At 47.4% G+C, this 20,794-nt stretch overlaps 2 protein-coding genes across 2 annotated transcripts; one reads left to right on the top strand and one right to left on the bottom strand.

Moving 5' to 3' along the window:
* The first annotated feature begins 2,638 nt into the window (after positions 1-2,638).
* On the top strand, positions 2,639-8,894 carry LOC142501492 (uncharacterized). The gene is made up of 6 exons (XM_075611455.1): positions 2,639-2,772; positions 4,696-4,883; positions 6,165-6,259; positions 6,900-7,391; positions 7,755-7,882; positions 8,405-8,894. Exons 2-6 carry the CDS (start codon positions 4,784-4,786, stop codon positions 8,526-8,528), a joined length of 939 nt encoding a protein of 312 aa, XP_075467570.1. The 5' UTR covers positions 2,639-2,772; positions 4,696-4,783; the 3' UTR covers positions 8,529-8,894.
* On the bottom strand, positions 8,752-20,470 carry CNN2 (calponin 2). The gene is made up of 7 exons (XM_075611456.1): positions 20,316-20,470; positions 17,009-17,130; positions 16,643-16,709; positions 15,524-15,661; positions 15,147-15,263; positions 14,816-14,962; positions 8,752-10,365 (listed from the first exon to the last, which is right to left on the bottom strand). The coding sequence occupies exons 1-7, from the start codon at positions 20,373-20,375 to the stop codon at positions 10,105-10,107; spliced, it is 912 nt and encodes a 303-aa protein (XP_075467571.1). The 5' UTR covers positions 20,376-20,470; the 3' UTR covers positions 8,752-10,104.
* Positions 20,471-20,794: the final 324 nt, after the last annotated feature.

The raw sequence follows: 20,794 nt of genomic DNA, 5'->3' as shown, positions 1-20,794 counted from the left end.
TTTTCTTTCATCGATATTATCATGTCTCCATCCAGTCAGCACCTAGTCAGCACCTCACAGGTTAATATCAGCAGTGCGGGTTTTCTGTACGTGTAGCACCTGCTTTGTAAATTGCAACATAGTTGTTACTATATTACCTTTTCCACAAGCCACTAGTCAGTTGCCCTGGCAACCTCCCAATTCTCATAGTTTGAGATTGGTTTAACCCTCTCCCCTGCTCTCCTCCTGTCTGGAAGGAAAGTGTGGGTGAATAGACACATCTGCTCCCTTAGAAAGGGATTCCTTTTTACCTTCCTCACAAGAGTCATTTCCTATCATGATCTACATGCAAATACTTTTATATTTCTGTTAACCCCACTCAATAAAGTTGAAGAAAATAGAAGGACTTTGTGTGCTTTAAAAAGGGGCCGAGTTAGGCTGAGCGAGCGCGCTCGTGGTTGGAGAGCGCTCCAAGCATGAGCGCCGGGTGTCCTGCATGTACGTGTGCGTGGAGGGGGGGGGGCATTGCGGGTAGTTAAGTGCACTGGAAAGTATAATTTTTTTGTTTATCTAAGCACCGAGCGTGCGGGTGCTTTCCCTGGCCTTGCGGGTGCTTTCCCTGCGCACCGTCAGGGGGCGGGCCTGGGGCGGGTCAGTGACGTCCCGAAGCTGGTTCGCCCTCATTGGGCGAACCACTCACGTGACCGGCCCTGCGCTCCGGCAAGCGGGGAAATTTTAAATTTCCCTAAGACCTACGCTTTCACGCGCTTGCGGAAGCGTAGGCGAGACCCTACTAAAGCAACCAACAAGCAAGCAACAACCATGGACGAGGCCTTAAGCTACATGGATCTTCTCACATGCTACAAGTGAGCCTGGATCCAGAATAAGGGTAATGAATAAATTGTAATTTATTCGGCATAAACTCGCTTACACACAATGATAAACAAAATACAGACAAAAAGACACACTTACTTTGGGACTGGGGTCGAAAACTAGACTTTCCTAGGTGCAGGGAACTCTGTAGAAGAGTTTTACCCTGACCGGGACTTAGCCCGGAATCTCCTGGAACTCAAATCAGCGTGAAGTTCCATACACCACCGATCCCTTCTCTTCTGTGAACTTGGACTTTCTTGAGTTACTCCTAATGTCCTGGAACTAAAATCTCATAAAATCCCAGCCACGTCCACTACGATCGTTTCTGAGAATTTGGGCGCAAGAGTCGGGACTTAGACTCCAGCGGGCAGGCTCGAAATCGAAGCCGATTGATCTTCTATTTCTAACAGAGCAACTTTGAAAAGCCCGCCTGCGCTGTTACAACAGGGAACCCCGAATCTGATTGGCTCACAGATGCTTATGGTATTCTGAGTTTCATTCACAAAACACAGCAACCAATCAACGTATGGGAGAATTCCCAAGCAACAAATCAATTCAAGCGGAGTCAAGAAATGCCGGGTCAGCGGGAAATCTGAAATAGCCAAGAAACATGCACAAGTTTGCCACCTCCGTCCCTGGTTATCTCAATGCTGCCCGCTGGGACAGGCTGCACCAGGTATGGCAGAGCAAGTGGCAGCCCGGACGACCTGGTACTTCGCCTTTCCCTGCTGCCCAAATGCTATTCACACCTCTGGCGTCCTCTGACTGCTTTGAACTCTGATGTCCAGCAGACTTACTGGCGCCTCTGGGTTAGTTCTGGCAGCCTGTTTGGACATCGGTTCCGAATGTAACAAGCACATTACATTACCTTACCCGGTTAGTACCTTATAGTAAAGTATATTTTCTTACACTCAGGTATCTGTTTTAATATACTTATAAGTCTTGAGGTATTGGGACAGAATAAGAAAGATGCCGTACTTTATTCCTAGCTGCCTTATTCCCCATACACTATCTTTTGGACTCTGAGAGTCCCCCCGCAAACCCTACACTGGTTCTGGGTCACATTGGCACTACCTGGGGTACCCCTCTTAACCTAGGGATTCCCTCAGCTACAGGGATACCTATTCATCCATGTGCCTCATTCACCTTTCTGGGCTATGCTGAAGCAAGGTACCCTAGTGGCGAGCCACACTTGCGTTATCAAGGGGAGATTTTGCCGGGATAATGTGCCTATATGTATCCGAGGATCAGGCATGATTTCCGGGTACATTTATGGGGAAAACTACAACTCCGGACCCCAACCTCCCAGGCACATTCTGGCAACGGATCCTCTGCAAAACCCCGCTTAAAACCCATACCCTAGCAATCCCTGCTCCCTGGCATGCCCGGAAAGGGAAAAACACATCAAATACTTTTATTACATGTCATTCATTGGAAAGTTACAAAGTTACTGAGCCCAAGAGCTAACTCTCTTGGACCCTTACACACGGATCAGGGGTAACCAAAACGGGCTTAACCTTTATTTGAGAGCCTGGTTACCCCTACCGTCACAATTATATATAAATGTAGGACTGTCTGAGCCTGTCCCTGATAATCTGCAGTCAGATGTCACCCTACATTTCGCATAGCTCTGCCCTTTGTAATGCTATATATTATCACGCCTCCCTCCTCTATGTATTTGCGATCTGCACTGTTTGTGTTGCCCCTGGCACCTGCTTTCCATAATGTGGCTCTGTGAGCAGGACGCAGACAGTCCGTAGTTTACCTGTCACAGGTGTGAGGGGGCAGAGTGAGTGAGGGGGTGTACAGGGGGTGTGTGAGAGATGGCTGAGGGTCGCCAGTGCAGGATTGCTTTGTTTTACACACCATGTTCTGAAGACCTGTCAGAGGTAAAACTGATAAGGGTTCTCCAGTGAGAGGGTAAGAGCATATGGGGAGGGCAGAGCGTTACAATAACACACAGAGCGTTATATTTACATGCAGAGATATAATAACATGCAGAGCGTTATAATAACACGCAGAGCGTTATAATAACACGCAGAGCTTTATAATAACACGCAGAGCGTTATATTAACATGCAGAGATATAATAACACGCAGAGCGTTATAATAACATGCGGAGCGTTATATTAACATGTAGAGATATAATAACACGCAGAGCATTATAATAACATGTAGAGATATAATAACACGCAGAGCGTTATATTAACATGCAGAGATATAATAACACGCAGAGCGTTATATTAACATGCAGAGCGCTATATTAACATGCAGAGCGTTATATTAACATGCAGAGATATAATAACACGCAGAGCGTTATAATAACACGCAGAGCGTTATATTAACATGTAGAGATATAATAACACGCAGAGCGTTATATTAACATGCAGAGATATAATAACATGCAGAGCGTTATAATAACACGCAGAGCGCTATATTAACATGCAGAGCGTTATATTAACATGCAGAGATATAATAACACGCAGAGCGTTATAATAACACGCAGAGCGTTGTAATAACACGCAGAGCGTTATATTAACATGTAGATATAATAACACGCAGAGCGTTATAACACGCAGAGCGATATAATAAAACGCAGAGCATTATAATAACACGCAGAGCGTTATATTAACACGCAGAGCGTTATATTAACACGCAGAGCGTTATAATAACACGCAGAGTGATACAATAACACGCAGAGCGTTATAATAACATGCAGAGCGATATAATAACACGCAGAGCGTTATATTAACACACAGAGGGATATAATAACACGCAGAGCGTTATAACATGCAGAGCGATATAATAAAACGCAGAGCATTATAATAACACGCAGAGTGTTATAACACGCAGAGCGATATAAAAACCAGCAGATCTGTGTTCCTTAGTAGTGTGCAGTGTGGCGCTGTGCTCTGCAGTGTGGCGCTGTGTTCTGCAGTAGTGTGCTGTGTGGAGCTGTGCTCTGCAGTAGTGTGCAGTGTGGCGCTGTGCTCTGCAGTCGTGTGCAGTGTGCTCTGCAATAGTGTGCAATGTGGCGCTGTGCTCTGCAGTAGTGTGCAGTGTGGAGCTGTGCTCTGCAGTAGTGTGCAGTGTGGCGCTGTGCTCTGCAGTCGTGTGCAGTGTGCTCTGCAGTAGTGTGCAGTGTGGCGCTGTGCTCTGCAGTAGTGTGCAGTGTGGCGCAGTGCTCTGCAGTAGTGTGCAGTGTGGCGCGGTGCTCTGTAGTGTGTGCAGTGTGGTGCTGTGCTATGCAGTAGTGTGCAGTGTGGTGCTGTGCAGTAGTCTGCACTGTGCTATGAATTGGACAGAGCTGCTTGTAGTTCCCCTAGCCCCCACAAGACTGCGTTACCCAAACTTCCTCATTGATATGATTAATGATTAGTGATGAGTAGAGCAGAGTTTGATTATAACACACATAGAAGTCACAGGACAGTGTTCACTTGTGACTTGGGATGGAACAGAGTGTCTTTTCTTGGCCCATATCACAAGAATGCACAGAGCAGAGACTGTCCAGAGAACAGACAGGAAAGGAGGAGAGAGGGGGGAGAAAAAGAGAGTCAGATGAGTGAGAGGAGGGAGGCAAAGGAACGAGAGACGAGAGAGACAGATAGAAAGTAATTGTATGTACAACCCACGCATTATAAGTAAAAGTTGTGCAATGCATGTATTAGCAGTCTTTGCATTGTATGAACAAGTCACGAACTGCACGTACAAACCACACGTCATGCACTGTATATGTATACTTGTAATATACTATATCATGTTAACATTGTATTTTTTAGTCCTGTGGAACCCAAACTTGTCATCTTCACACATCTTCATTTGTTCTTTTTGGGATCTCCCACAGAGTGACCGGCTGTGACAAGCCCTGTTACAGGTCTGATGGGCAAGTAACACCCTCTCCTGTAAGTGGCTGACGAATTCTACCCCTGGAGATGGAAAAGGTGAGAGTGGGGCGAAGAGGCGGGGGAGAGCTGCTACCTCCATGTACTGAGCTCTCAGTGTCCCGCAGTAAAGCACAGGATCCATGTGAAGGTCAGTGACACGGGATCTCCATGTGTGTGTGAGGTCAGTGACATGGGGTCACCCTGCGTGTGAGGCCAGTAACATGGGGATGCTCCGAGATGTGAGTTCAGTAACTTAGGGTCAACATGTGTATGGGGTCAGTGACATGGGGTCACCCTGTGTGTGTGATCTGCATTAAACTCTGTTGCTAGAGAGAAGCTGGCAATCCTTTATGAAGCAATATAATAACAGAGTATGATCTAATAACATGCAGAGCAATATAATAACACGCAGAGCAATATAATAACACGCAGAACGATATAATAACACGCAGAACGATATAACACACAGAGCGATATAATAACACGCAGAGCGATATAATAACACACAGAACGATATAATAACACGCAGAACGATATAACACGCAGAGCGATATAATAACAGAGTATGATCTAATAACATGCAGAGCAATATCATAACACGCAGAACGATATAATAAAATGCATAGTGATATGAGAAAATACAGAACAATATAATAACACGCAGGGCACTCTAATAACATTCAGAATGATATAATAACATGCAGAACGATATAATAACATTCAGAATTATATAATACTATACAGAGAGATATAATAACATGCAGAGCACTCTAATAACATTCAGAATGATATAATACTATACAGAGAGATATAATAACATTCAGAACGATATGAGAAAATGCAGAGCACTCTAATAACATTCAGAATGATATAATAACATGCAGAACGATATAATACTATAGAGATATAATAACATGCAGGGTATAGTGCTGCATGCCTCTGTAATATGTAGGTATTAGGATGTGATCATTTTTATGGGTAGGGAATATATAAGGACAGAGTGTTGCTACAACTTGTTTAGTCAAATCTAAACAGATTGATAGGCAATGTAATGCTAATTGGCTGTTCATTTTAGACCTGTTTTTTTTAGCTCTGACTTGCTGGTACCTTGTGAAGCAAGCTCCTTCCTGTTCCTCCTACCACCGATAGACATCTTGTACGGTGCATATTGGCCATACATTGGGAAACACAAAAGCAGAGCACAGAAGGACAGGCACTCAAAAAGGTGATATCTACTACTCAAAGTTTCACCTCCATTGGGAGCCAGAACATTGGAGTATTAAATATCACCTTTTTTTAATTTGGGAGGCCCAGCCCTTCTGTTCTCTGTCTGTGTGCATACGGACGGGCACACCAACCTTCTTTCAAGGAGCACGGGCACCCGCGAACCAGAATGAAGGTACTTAACAATCTGCTTATATTCATTTAGGTCCCTATGTGCGTGGGGGTTTACACCTGGATAACGTCTCCCTCCCAGGAGGCATACGGCTGGAAGATGTCTCACATTTGGATGGTTCCCTTGAGGTAGGAGAGGTACCCCCACCCCCTACACTACACAGGGAGAGGAGTGTTGGGGCACTTCCCAAATCCTACACTGACACACTCTGGGTCGGAGAACAGACCCTTGATAGACTGACAGAGACCATCTGTTCCCTCCTCTGTTTCTGTTGAATAATCCTATAAAGATGTCCTAATTCTACCATAGTCTTAAACATCCTATATACATTTGTGTGTGTATACATACATATACCAGCTTCCCGTCCGATCGTCACTTATAACAGTGACATTCCCACACTTCACTGTACTTAATGCTTTTAAAAGTATTGTAATAAGAACTCTGAACATCTGGTAATCAGCATAGTGCCATTAAGAAGCAGTGATATGGTGTCAGATTTCACTAGACAATTACCGGTTAATTCATGAGGGCGAGAGTTGCTCTGCAGTTTGGAGCTGGTTTTAATAAAGTGAATCAGCAATTCTTTTATTTTATGTGAAAGATTAGGCTTGTGAACTAACAATCAGTGGCACTGGGTACACTTTTGTCCCATCATTCTTCGATTTGTGAGCGTGAGTTTGAATCATTATGGAGAGAAATGTTTATACGACTTCTGGTATATAAATACATATCTACCTGTGTGTGTATATACCTGCTTTGTCCAAGCAGATGCGTCAGATCAGATGCCCCCGCAGGGGGCACCGCAGACTGGGACCAGCCCCCCATCCTCTAGAGCAACACACAGTTCGGAGGATAACGGTTGACCTTCGACCTGTCCTAGGTCAGGTCATGACCTCAAGCGAGGGGCAGTGGGACAGTTCAGTCTCTGAGAGTGAGGGCACCGCTTCCCTGAGGGCTGAAAGATCCAAGCAGCGAGGGGAGCGGGCAGAGCACCAAGGCCCCGTGTTCCGCCCGGAGAGGAGTGTGGGGGAGGGGAATCTGGGGATCTATCTCCCTCCTATAGTGAGGAGCCCTGAGGGACGCGGAGCTGCACGAGAGAGGCACAGGAGAGTGAATCTTGTGGGGGTGACAGATGATGGGTCACTTACCTGTCACCCAGAGCCCAAATCCTGCAACCCCCCACCAGTCTGCTTCCCCAGGGTCATCTTGAACCAAGGACCCTCGCAGAAGACCCCAGAGAAGCATCGATCCCTAGAATATGTGAGTACCAACCACTGGTCATATATTCACCCGAGATCAGAGATAGTCCACTGCCCATCCACCCCATGGTATTAGTCAGTAGGCGAGAGATGGCTCAGTGCCTATCCAATGGGCTAGAGATAGCCCATAGTCCATCCACACCTGGGTATTAGTTTGTGGGTGAGATAGGTCAGTGCCAGTTCAGTCAGTAAGAAAAAGGTCAGTGGTCATCCAATTGGTGAGAGAGGCAGCTCAGTCTGTACCCTGGTATCAGTCTGTGGGTGAGATAGCAAAGGGCCCATTCATTGCCTGGCTCACATGCATGTTAGCTACATGTGTCTGGCACGGCCTATTAATGCCCCTCCTGTTCTTTCCTGCCATCAGATGTCCGCAGGATGGCGGACTATGGAGAAGCTGCAGCTGTCTGAGCTGGTGCAAGCAGTGAGGGAGCGGGCAGACAGTAGGCATCACACCCTCATCAACCTCGTACTCTGCTCCCTACGAGAGAAGCAGTGAGTGTTCCCTGGGACAGGTGCCAACCTCTTAGATAAACGCAATCTTGGCAAGCTCAAAATCCAGTCCCACAGTATATATTTAATTGTGCCAACTGGAATGCTACTGGGGTAAATGACCTCAAATATACGACAATAAACAAATAAGCCACCAATGCCAGTCCAATATGACAAATGATTTCATTCATTTTCTTCTCATACATATGGGTATATTAATTCAATCTTTTGGCCAAAACATGTTAAGATTGCAATCACGTCAAGGTAGACTGGTGCCAACCTTCCAGTAGGCCCTTTGAAGGTGCTGTCTGTCCCCTTCAATCATAGATTGCAAGCTCTTCTACCCAGGGATCTCTGGACCGATTTAGGGTTTTTTCCCCATCAGCGTGCGATGACCGAAGAGCTGCAAAATATTGGTGTGCTAAGCCAGTGATCATTTTGTGGGTTTGTTCCATCCCTCATTGTACCGCGCTACGGAATATGTAGGTGACATTTAACAAAGCAGCATTCCTGTCCACGTTACAGGGAGCGAGACGCGGGAGCGCAGGGGAATCGCGCGTCAGAAGATCACACACGAGGAACAATCGGAAACCAACGGAGGCGTGCACAGCAAGAGCGCGTCATTCTCACCTGGGCGAAGAGAAGCTAAATATTGCTCTGTCACTACTGCAGACCATTGCTTCCCCGAGTGCTAAATACCTGCAGAGCATTGCACCTTCACCGCTGCAGATGTGTTTTGCCACTGAGATAACTGAAGCTTCTGATGTTTTATTGATGTGGCCCCCCAAGAAGAATTAATGAAGACACATTTCAGAGACCCCCTCCCCTCTCACGTACACACATTATTACAGTAAAGTGAGATACAGAGAGGCTCAGACGTCCAGTCACACTTTATTACATACTGACATTTCATATTGGAGTCTTTGTCTGATACAGTATAAGAGAATCCTCACCCCCAAATCACACTACACCCTGCTGATTGAACACATTTCACAGGTCATGGTTGGGACAGGGGGGGGGGGAGGGGGGGATCTGTAGAGATTGAGGACTAAAATTCCAGTCTAATCTCAGTGAAATAAGAGGCAAAAAAAAGTCCAGTTTTAAAATCCGATTCCTATTTTTCAGTGGAGAGTAAATACTGACAGTCAGACTGTAACATATCCAATGCCCGAAGCCCCAGCAACACATTGCAAAGATATACATATACTACAAAGCAATGCCTCGTCGGCCACATCTGACCGTTCATCCCTGTGTAACAAGTCCCCCCCCCTCCCATGTGGAAGTAGAGATGTGATTCCCCCCCTGGGCTAGTGAGATAAACCACCAGAGCATAACACAGACAGAGGTCACCTTGAGGTCATTTGGTCCTAGGAAAAAAGGTCACAATTAAAAAAATATATATATAAAAAAAATTATTTCTGTACAGAAACTTTAAATGTTGGTTTCTATAAAAAAAAATAAAAAAAAAGAAGAAGGAATATTGCATTTGGTCCAGTAAATCCTTAGCAGAGAATCTGCAGAGCACTGCTCTTGTTAGTGGAGACTTGCAGAGTGTTACTCTCCTGCCTGTGTCGAAGGGGAAGTTTAGGGTGAAGAAAGCCCTATCTCCCGAACACACAGTCTGGATACCCCCTATTGCCGCCCCTGAAAAAGAGCCCTTACAGAGCCCAAGTAGCTGCATGTCAGAGGCACATGTTTTTAATGTGGCTTTAAATGCAGCATGGCACTTCTGAAGTTATGGCTAAATACGCCCCTCCTCAAAACCCTTGAGGGCAAGGATCCGAGAGGGTTAATGGATCTCTCTCAGCCGTCTACCCTGTGATAGCAATAAGGCACCTCTAACAAGTGCACATTTTCTTGAAAATTGTATTCAAAATGTATTTTTTTTTAAATTTTAAACTCACTTCTGTGTTTTATTTTTGAAGGTGTGTGTACCAGAGTGAGTGAACGAGGGAGTGTATAAGATCGAGTGTGTGTGTGTGTGTATATGTTTGTGTGTAGAGGGGTGCAGACCCGGACAGGGGACACGCAGGGCCCGAGTTTGGTTCTATCGGTGCGAGCTTAAAAATGCATTAATCCCCTCAGTGCCGGAGGGAGAGCAAGTCTGTAACACGCAGAGAAAATTTCAGCATTGAAGGGGTTAAACAACCCTCTCCAAATGTAAAGGCAGCCCCAGCAGGTCCCATAACCCCTCCAGTGCCTTATTGCACCGCAGCGCTCAGGGTTTAGAAGTCCTGCTCCTGATGGTAGTGGTACTGCGGCAGCTCCTCACCCTCTTCAGAGGGGGGGTGGGGTAGGTTGTTGGGATTGCCTTGGGGGCAGTATTTGGGGTCATAAATCTGTCGCCCCAGCCCGAAGCTCTGGCCGCTCTGATTGGCTCCCTGATTGTACCCCATCTGCAGAGACATGGATGAGTTGTCACACTTCTCTGTGCCCGTCTTGGTGTCATAGATGTGACGTCGTGTGCCAGGCGCGGTCATACCAACCTGCAACAAGGTGTATTACATTATACATACCCTGACACACACACACACACACACACACACACACACACAATCTGAAACCCAATATATAAAAATGTGTAGTGGTGTATCCTAGAACATCAAAATAGTGCTAATTTAAGGGCATATCATAGTGCCAGAATAAACAGGGATGTGTGTGTACAATACAAAACCGAACGCCAGCCCAATATGTATGAATTGAGTGGAGAAAAGTCCCCCTAGGGAAAAAATCCCAGCAAAGTGAGGGGTCAGATCTGCTTTCTGTAGGAAGAACCACATGTAAGGGGGGATCTAAGGGACAAAGAGCGAACGCCCCATAGTGTAAAACCGTACAACCCTTTAATAAAAAGAGGGGGTGGGAGGGGGGGGGGGGAGAGTGAAACAAGTGCACTCACAAGGGTAGCAAATGAAAAACAGTGTGTGATATATAATCACCAGCCAGCGAATCCTGCAGCTGCAGGCACATCATTCCTCGGATACATAAGTCTGGAGTGACATTGTGACACACAGGGTCCGCTGTAAACTCCGTACGAGAGTCCGGAAAAGGAGGAACACCTTTGCATCAAGAGTTTGAATCTCACGGCCTGGTCGCACCAGGAGCAGGACACGGCCTCATCGAGTTCCGATTGCGTGATGACGCAGCACAACGCGTTTCGTCACAAGATGGCGACTTCTTCACGGGGTAATTAGCATTTCAAAAGATATTTAACCCTGTGTGTCATGTTTTTGGTCTATTTTAATATTGTATTGTTCATATTTTACGTAATGTCATTTGAGGCTGTAATACCCGTTTATTTATACTTGTATTGTATAATTGTGTTGCAGTAAGTATTATTAGTACACAGAGGGTTAAATACATTGTGAGATCAGCTCTGTGTACTATTGCTATGCAACAACTGGCTATTTAAAATGTCAGTATAGTATGCTAATAAGCCCCTGAAGAAGTCGCCATCTTATGACGAAATGCGTTGGGCTGTGGCATTACGTCATCACGCAATCGGAGCTCGATGAGGCCGTGTCCTGCTCCTGGTGCGACCAGGCCTAGAGATTCATACTCTTGATGCAAAGGTGTTCCTCCTTTTCCGGAGTCTCAAGTACGGAGTTTACAGCGGACCCTGTGTGTTACAATGTCACTCCAGACTTATTTATCCGAGGAATGATGTGTCTGCAGTTGCGGGATTCGCTGGCTGGTGATTATATATCACACACTAGGTTTTTAATTAGCTTCCCTTGTGAGTGCACTTGTTTCCCTCCCCCCCTCTTTTTATTAAAGGGTTGTGCGGTTTTACACTATGGGGCGTGCGCTCTCTTTTTGTCATCGAGATTCAATCAAAGCAGAGAAAAGGACGTGTATTCACAGGTCTTGGAAAGTGTCCAAGTGTTTTTATTCCAGGTTAGTGAGAGCACGTCATCTTCTCTGTACGTCACTCAATCGGAGCACCCAGGGGATACCCGTACTGTGCCCTGTGAGATAGAGAGATAGGCGCACATACACACTTTTTGTCTTTTATTTTGTACATGAGGTCACAATCTTAGAAGCACTCTTTTTTGACACACACACACACACGATTTGGGTGCTGAGCTTATAGGGGCTGTGTGTGTCTGTAAATTTCAGTTGGTAAAATAACGTGGAGGTTAGTGACTCCTCCTCCCTGTTTCCAAGCTCGCCTATCCCACCTTTCTAATGACAGTTCTTGCTAAGCACCCATGAATGACAGTTCTTGCTAAGCACCCATGAACGACAGTTCTTTCTAAGCACCCATGAATGACAGTTCTTGCTAAGCACCCATGAATGACAGTTCTTGCTAAGCACCCATGAACGACAGTTCTTGCTAAGCACCCATGAATGACAGTTCTTGCTAAGCACCCATGAATGACAGTTCTTGCTAAGCACCCATGAATGACAGTTCTTGCTAAGCACCCATGAATGACAGTTCTTGCTAAGCACCCATGAACGACAGTTCTTGCTAAGCACCCATGAACGACAGTTCTTGCTAAGCACCCATGAATGACAGTTCTTGCTAAGCACCCATGAATGACAGTTCTTGCTAAGCACCCATGAACGACAGTTCTTGCTAAGCACCCATGAACGACAGTTCTTGCTAAGCACCCATGAATGACCAGTCTACTAAGTCAGCTCTCCCTCCGTTAGAGAGGTTATGAGAGCTTTGTGCAGGTGCAGCAGTGTTAGGACCTACACATGGGCCACACCGTGATGTGGTTGTAGGCTAAAAATACTTTGGTTGGGGTGATAGGGGGACCCCTGCTGCAGCCACAATAGTAGGTTGAAAAGATGAACGGTGCTTAGGGTGTGATACAGTAGTGAGCAAATAGAGAGAGAACCCTATATAGCACTCGGGTTCACGCTCTGATGGTGAGTGAGTGATTTAAAACATAATCTTTATTAATGACATATATTAAAATAGTAGGTGTTGGAGCAACGTACTGGAGGTAGGTTGATCCTGGATAATAGTAGCCGTGTTGGCTCCGGATCAGAAGGTAGCTAATATACCAGATATAACTATATTGGAACACTGGTAACTGAACAGCACAGAGATCCTGATGTGGACCTGTGTGATAGGTGTGTGCTGCTGGGTGTGCTAAAATAGATACTGAGGAGACATATCACAAAGTAGAAGGGTCTGCATGAATCCTTTGATATGGTGGTAAGTGTGATATGTAGATGCTGATAGACACTAGGAACAATTATATAGTGGTTATATGTGCTGTCAGCTATGTTGCCACTCTGTATATAGGGGTGTATCCAGCTAAGTGTTTGAATGACCTGAGGTAACCTTGAAATGCTGTGCTGCAGGGGTAAGTGTCCTGCATTGACCTCTAGGGCTGTTTGTAGCAGGTAGAAGGTATAAATAGTAAGCAGAAGGTGAGGTTATAAGAACCTTTTGCAGGAAGGCACTGTAGCTGAATGGTGTGTGATAGTAATCCTATATCAGAGGGTGAGCTGTAGGTAAGCACAGATAGTGACCCTATGTGCTGCTGTCTAGAATATCTTTAACAGCGGCGCAGCTAGGATGTTACTGCGGGTACCCATATTCAGTAATCTAGTAAGTTTAGCACTCTCTAAACAGACATCACACAATTGAGGCTTAAAATGACCATCGGGGCACTTTTAGCCTGTATAATCTGCACGAGCAGGCTGCCGCATGAACTCGCGGTTAGAGAAACATAATGCGGAGGCAGTCACTGGTCTGCTCGTGCACGTTGGAGAAGGGAGCCGACGCGCGCGTTTCGCGAGAGGCTTTCTCAAGGCGAAAGGTAAGTATGGTTGCCATAGGGTCACTATCTGTGCTTACCTACAGCCACCCTCTGATATAGGATTACTATCACACACCATTCAGCTACAGTGCCTTCCTGCAAAAGGTTCTTATAACCTCACCTTCTGCTTACTATTTATACCTTCTACCTGCTACAAACAGCCCTAGAGGTCAATGCAGGACACTTACCCCTGCAGCACAGCATTTCAAGGTTACCTCAGGTCATTCAAACACTTAGCTGGATACACCCCTATATACAGAGTGGCAACATAGCTGACAGCACATACAACCACTGATAACCACTATATAATTGTTCCTAGTGTCTATCAGCATCTACATATCACACTTACCACCATATCAAAGGATTCATGCAGACCCTTCTACTTTGTGATATGTCTCCTCAGTATCTATTTTAGCACACCCAGCAGCACACACCTATCACACAGGTCCACATCAGGATCTCTGTGCTGTTCAGTTACCAGTGTTCCAATATAGTTATATCTGGTATATTAGCTACCTTCTGATCCGGAGCCAACACGGCTACTATTATCCAGGATCAACCTACCTCCAGTACGTTGCTCCAACACCTACTATTTTAATATATGTCATTAATAAAGATTATGTTTTAAATCACTCACTCACCATCAGAGCGTGAACCCGAGTGCTATATAGGGTTCTATCTCTATTTGCTCACTAAAAATACTTTGGCCAAAGAAATTCAACCAAATGACCCTTCCTTATGAGAAGATAAAGAGAAGTATTTAACTATATAAATTTGTCAAGTTGGATGTAGCACTAGGATTGTGTGTATATAGGCCTAACACACACACACACACACACACACACACACACACACACACACACACAGAGATTGATATAGGAATTTGTGAGAAAGAACAGTAGACAGAGGCAGGAAGACAGACAGATCCCTGGGGGATCACAGATTTTAGGAGGGACTCTGCACAGGTAGGAGTGTAAGATTACAATACATGTATATATGTATGATAATGTAACAATTGGCATATTTCCCCGCTCCTAAAAGGCCTTTCGCCCTTCTCACTTGGCTGTCACCCCCCCCCCCATGGCTGCCCCCCGCTTCCCTTCTCACTTGGTTGTCACCCCTCCCCCCCGCCCATGGCTGCCCCCGCTTCTCGTCTCACCTGGCTGGCACATTTGTTGGTACCCATCTGCAGGCTGATGGTGGAGTGATCCATGGGTGCTAGGATGTTGTGCTTGGGGTCGTACAGATGCCTCCTCGTGCCATACGCCGTCATCCCGGACTGGCTGGCACACTTATTAGTGCCCATCTGTGTGCCCAAGAGGGGGAGGAGTTACACTGAGTGGGCACCATTTCAAGCAGTCCTGCACTAACCCCCCCCCTGCATGTCCCTTCCCTTTAACCACTTAGCTCCCCCACTCCTCACATCCCTCGCCCTTAATCACGTGGCTCCTCCCATCTCACCTGCAGCACGTCGCTCCCCCCTTCCTCACCTGCAGTCCAATAACGCACTGTCCGGCTTTCTTTGTGTTCTCATCAAAGCATCTCTCCTGCTTCTCCGAATATTTTACCCCGATGTCCACCCCACTGTGCTGACCGCGTGTCTTCGCCTTGGGGAGAAAGAGAGACGGTAGAGAATTTCAGATTTAGGAAAACCCCTCCCAGAGCTGCTCCCTGCAGGAAGTTACATTGTATCCACTGATTATATATGATAAAGAGAGTTAAGTTCGCAGAAACCTCAATCACTCAGTTCTGAGCACTGCACAGTTAAAAGTAAGGTCCCCAATGATAGAGGAACCCCACCCCTCCGGCTCACCTACAGGACGTAATTTGCAGGCGGGTTAGAACGCGCCCCCTTGCCCATCCTTACCACTCCAGCCAGAGACAGCAGTGACACCTGCACCTGTGTCATGTTCCCATTCTCAAACAGGTCGTTGGCTTCAAAGATATCCACGGATTTCATCCCATACAGAGACATCGCTTTAATGAAGTTGGAGAGATTTTCCAGCTGGAAGCCAACATTGAGGCTGTTAGTAACAGACTACCATTAGGAACAGGTACTATCTGTAATGACCAGTGATTTAACATCTATCTGCTACTATCTGTAATAATCTGGTAGTATTTCTCTGTTCTTATCTGTGATAGTCTGTTATTATCAGTACTATTGGAAACTCTTCGGGGCAGGGACTCCTTTTTCCTAATGTTACTTTTATGCTTGAAGCGCTTATTCCCATTATGTGTTATATTATTATGTCACGTGTATTACTGCTGTCAAGCGCCATGTACATAGACGGCGCTATAAAAATAAAGATATCCATAATCTGTGACTGTTACCATCTGCTATAATCTGCTCACATCCATCTCTTACGATCTGTACTGTTAACATCTGTTATGATATGTTACCATTTGTAATAATCTGTTATGGCATGTAACTATTGTCCTGTTATCCTGTATTAGATGCGGTGTGGGACGGACACATGGGGGTCTCTGCAATTTGTAGATTTTTGCAGTTGGCTCCGGATTGTCACTTCCCCCTGAAGCAATCTCATTGCATTGAATTTTCAAATGACCTGCAAATTGCAGGGATCCCTTTAAGGGTGTCTGGGGGAACTCAATGGTTTCTAAGAACCCCTGTTGAAAAAACACTGGCTTAGCTGCTTATTGCAGGCAGGTGAATCCTGCCCCGCCCCTCTTCTTACATTGGAACCCAGTGATTAGCACAGGAGCAGTATGTATCAGCGCACTGTCACTAAGCAGCTGATGGAGCGGGGAGAAGCTACGATCCACGCCAGCTGTGCCTTCTCTTCCTCTGCGCTAGGTAGGGACAGCGGGCTGCTGGAGCGACCATCAGTTGGAGGGCTGCAGGTCGAGCCCTGGAGGGCCTCCTGTTGCCCATCAATGCACTAGAATCTTCTAACATCAGCTACTAATACACATCTAGCTTCCCCACAGCCCACTATTACCCCCTGCACAGCCTCCCAACACTCACCTGGTGCCAGTTCTGTTTGGAGACATTCACTTTTGGGATGGCGTTTGGACTTAATCTGTTCATGAGCCTGCAGGATAATGCATAATACACAAGATCATTAATTATTCACGAGGAATATTATCTCACCTCCCATGATCTTAATATTCATGAGACTTGCAGAGCTGCCCCATGCCCTTCACAAGAGCTCATTAATTATTCATGAGGAGGATCTTGCCTCCGTCACCTACCGTGATCTTAATATTTATAAGACTTGCAGATCAGCCTCCAGCTCTTTACAAAAAAACTCCCTTCAATATTCATGAGGAGCATGGTCTAGCCCCCCGCCCCTCCTCCCCCCTATACACACACACACACACACACACTCACTTGCACAGGACGATGCCATCTTTTAAGCTTTTCTGGAAGTCTGGCCCGATTGGCATTCCTGACATCTCCTCAATCCAGACCCGGAGCTCAGTCTCTGTCTGGGGGTCATATTTCTCTGCCAGCTGGCGAGGGGAGAAAAGTTTCACATTACACACACAGCCTCTTCTCCCCCCCCCCCCCCCCCCCCCACACTGCGCATGAGAAATAGAGCAAGACTAAAGCTGTGGCTAATATTGTGTAAGTATTGCATTCTGGAACCACAGATTTACATGTCAGGCAGGGTGTGTGACATCGTCGCCTCACTCATCATGCTGCTGCCCAACCTGAAAACCATCCCAGTTACCAACACACATCCTCTTAACCCTTTCACGGCCAGCGGGGCTTGCAATGCTTTCTGAAGCAGTCAGTTTTGTAGATAATAATAATAACAGTTTGTTCTTGTATAGGAATAGTAGTGATACTCTGCAGCACTCAGCACTATCACTCTTTGACCATTGAACCTGACATGGTGTGGGTTTCATTATGGTCATCACACCCCCTCTGACCCCTTCCATGTTTAGCCTCCCCATCGCAGCCTTGGATTCCTTTAGCCTCAGCCATCTCTGCTGGGGAGCCGTTCCATGCATTCACTACCTTTTCAGTTGACTGCCTTCGGGTTTCTAGGAGGTTCCGACTCCCCAGCATCAGATCATGACCTCGTTACTACATGTAAGCTCTGTTAAAGGTAACCCGTGATACTGAGAGACAGAACATGCAATCCTTGGGGATTCTGGGAGAACGGAGGACTGAGAGCCATTCTCTTATCCGATACCACTGGGTAGCTTCATATTTCTTAAAGTCTCTCACCCCCCCTTCCTTAATTTTTAACCCACACCCCCCTTTTCCTCCTCTCTCACATCTCCACTCATCCTCTTCTCTCATATTCCCCCTCTCACACCCCATGTTTCCTCCAAATCAGATTCTTTCCTCCCCCCCTTCTCTCCTCCTCGCTTGCACATGCTGTTCAGGACACAATGGGGTTTATTCATTATACTGCCATCGTGTCAAATGGGAGTTTCTTTGTGATAGTGCCCCGATCAGCACTATCTCAGTTTAATGAACAACCCCAAATAGGAGTGTAACAGGGAGATCAGATGTTTTGGTTTTCAGCTTATTGATTCTGCACTCTTTGGCATCTGGCAGCAGAGTCAGATTTGTCATCACTATATGGGACAACTCCCCCCCCCACCCAATGTGTGCCTCCCAACCCATCTGTGATAGTGACATATAGACAGGGAGAAGGGGCTGAGCTTCCTGATTCTGTCAGTGTCACACACACACACACACACACACACACACACACACACACACACGAGAGGGGCTCACTCATTCTGTCAGTGTCACACACACAGAAGAGGGGCTCACTCATTCTGTCAGTGTCACACACACAGGGAGAGAAACTTCCTCAATCACTGGTCACTGGAATGATCCATATAATAAATGTTTAGATTCTCATCTATTGAAGTCAGAATTATTCTTATGAATCATTGTGAGCCCTCCTCTATTCTGCCTGACGCCCTCCTGCCCCCTCCCCCGCGCACACAGGGAGGTTCCCGATGACCCAATATGAGTAACATTTAGGGATATTGGACCAAAATTTACCCACAAATCAAAATGGAAACACACTGATGCTAAAAATGAGCGTCACAGATGTTGTAGTGCGGTAGTCACGCCCCTTTTTCACGTGCGGCTAATCCTTTCAAATGGCATCTGTCCCGCCGTCTAACTACTGCTATATCTATAGGAAGGCAGCACCCCACAGCGAGAGGCAGCACCCCACAGCTGTACACCGCAGCGAGAGGCTGTACCCCACAGCGAGAGGCTGCACCCAAAAGCGAGCGGCTGCACCCCACAGCGAGCGGCTGCACCCCACAGCGAGCGGCTGCACCCCACAGCGAGCGGCTGCACCCCACAGCGAGAGGCAGCACCCCACAGCGAGAGGCAGCACCCCACAGTGAGAGGCAGCACCCCACAGCTGTACACCGCAGCGAGAGGCTGTACCCCACAGCGAGGCAGCACCCCACAGCGAGAGGCTGCACCCAAAAGCGAGCGGCTGCACCCCACAGCGAGCCGCTGCACCCCACAGCGAGAGGCAGCACCCCACAGCGAGAGGCAGCACCCAACAGCTGTACACCACAGCGAGAGGCAGCAGTCCACAGCTAGCGGCAGCACCCCAAAGCGAGCGGCAGCACCTCACAGCGAGCGGCAGCCACAGCGAGAGGCAGCACCCCAGAGCGAGATGCTGCACCCCAAAGAAAGCGGCAGCACCCCACAGCTGTACACCACAGCGAGAGGCAGCAGTCCACAGCACCCCACAGCGAGAAGCTGCACCCCAAAGCGAGTGGCAGCACCTCACAGCGAGCGGCAGCACGCCACAGCAAAAGGCAGCACCCCACAGCGAGAAGCTGCACCCCAAAGCGAGAGCAGCACTCCGCAGCGAGAGGCTGCACCCCGCAGCGAGAGGCAGCACCCCGCAGCGAGAGGCAGCACCCCGCAGCGAGAAGTTACACCCCAAAGCGAGAGCAGCACCCCACAGCTGTACTCCACACACAGAAACAACATCAGACCATAGCACTCTCGCGCCTTCCTGTTCTGTCCCATACAGACGGGCTCCTGTATTCGCAGCCTCTCCTGGCTCAGGAATCACTTCCTCTAGAATAGAAGAAGCTTGTGGACAGAAGAGGTTTGAAAGAGAGGGGGGGGGGGGGGGTGTTGAAGCCCCTCAAACCAAGGGCATAGGAGGCTCAGATTTCAGAACACACAGTAAGTAGCTGGGTGGGTGGGTCAGGGGTCTAGACAGGAGTACAAAGGGGGAGGGGGAGGAAACATAAGAGCTGGGAGAGGGAACAGAGCCGGAGATACCCAAAGAAACTTTATCCATCAAAGCACAGAGTGGGTGAGATGCTGCACCCGGCTGTGGGAGCTTCAAATATGGCAGCCTTAAACCTCTTAAAGTCTGTGGTCTCAGTTACTTAGTGGGGTCCCCTGAACTCAGGTGTCTGCCCCGCAATATCACCCCGTCCCCTCCCTGCCCCACAATTCTTACCCCGTCCCCTCCCTGCCCCACAATTCTTACCCCTGCCCCGCAATATCACCCCGTCCCCTCCCTGCCCTACAATTCTTACCCCTGCCCCACAATATCACCCCGTCCCCTCCCTCCCTGCCCCACAATTCTTACCCCGTCCCCTCCCTGCCCCACAATTCTTACCCCGTCCCCTCCCTGCCCCACAATTCTTACCCCGTCCCCTCCCTGCCCCACAATTCTTACCCTGGTCTTCACTTCTGCAGAAAGACCGTAGGACGGGCCCTTGTTAAACTGAGAGCTCATGATGCTGCTACTGCGGGTGGAGGATCTTCACCTGTCTCCGTGTTACTTCTCGCTGCTGTGAGTGTCTGTGACTGTGTCTGTGAGTCAGTTTCCTCTGTGATTGAGTCAGGCCCCTCTCCCGGCACAGGTTCCAGCCCCTGCACTCTGATAGGCTCACAGATAAAATCCCCTTATAAGGACACAAAGCTCCGAATTCCTCAGGCCGGGAGTTTCCTGCAAGTCCCAAAAAAGGGGCAATTTCCCTGAAAATGTTCAGCAGGAGAAAGAGAGCAACAGGTGTGTGTATGTGTGTACACACATATATATATATACACACACACACACATAGCAAATGGAAATATTACTGTATGCTCATTTGCATGTCTTAGGCAGGTCTGCAACCCCGCCTTTCACCATTATCACCCAGCACACAGAACTTC

Source organism: Ascaphus truei, chromosome 8, assembly GCF_040206685.1.
Source record: "Ascaphus truei isolate aAscTru1 chromosome 8, aAscTru1.hap1, whole genome shotgun sequence".
NCBI lineage: Eukaryota > Metazoa > Chordata > Amphibia > Anura > Ascaphidae > Ascaphus > Ascaphus truei.
Note: the sequence above shows the minus strand (reverse complement) of the source record. Positions and strands in the feature narration are given on the sequence as shown.

What these genes read in the sequence shown, in the direction of transcription:
- LOC142501492 (XM_075611455.1), top strand. Translation starts at nt 4,784, where the DNA reads ATGGAAAAGGTGAGAGTGGGGCGAAGAGGCGGGGGAGAGCTGCTACCT. An exon ending in AGCACAGGATCCATGTGAAG is followed by an intron (nt 4,884 to 6,164) that starts GTCAGTGACACG and finishes ATATTCATTTAG; the next exon opens with GTCCCTATGTGCGTGGGGGT. An exon ending in ATTTGGATGGTTCCCTTGAG is followed by an intron (nt 6,260 to 6,899) that starts GTAGGAGAGGTA and finishes TTGTCCAAGCAG; the next exon opens with ATGCGTCAGATCAGATGCCC.
- CNN2 (XM_075611456.1), bottom strand. Translation starts at nt 20,375, where the DNA reads ATGAGCTCTCAGTTTAACAAGGGCCCGTCCTACGGTCTTTCTGCAGAA. An exon ending in CCAAACAGAACTGGCACCAG is followed by an intron (nt 15,662 to 16,642) that starts GTGAGTGTTGGG and finishes GTTGGCTTCCAG; the next exon opens with CTGGAAAATCTCTCCAACTT. An exon ending in CCAACAAATGTGCCAGCCAG is followed by an intron (nt 10,366 to 14,815) that starts GTGAGACGAGAA and finishes ACCTTGTTGCAG; the next exon opens with GTTGGTATGACCGCGCCTGG.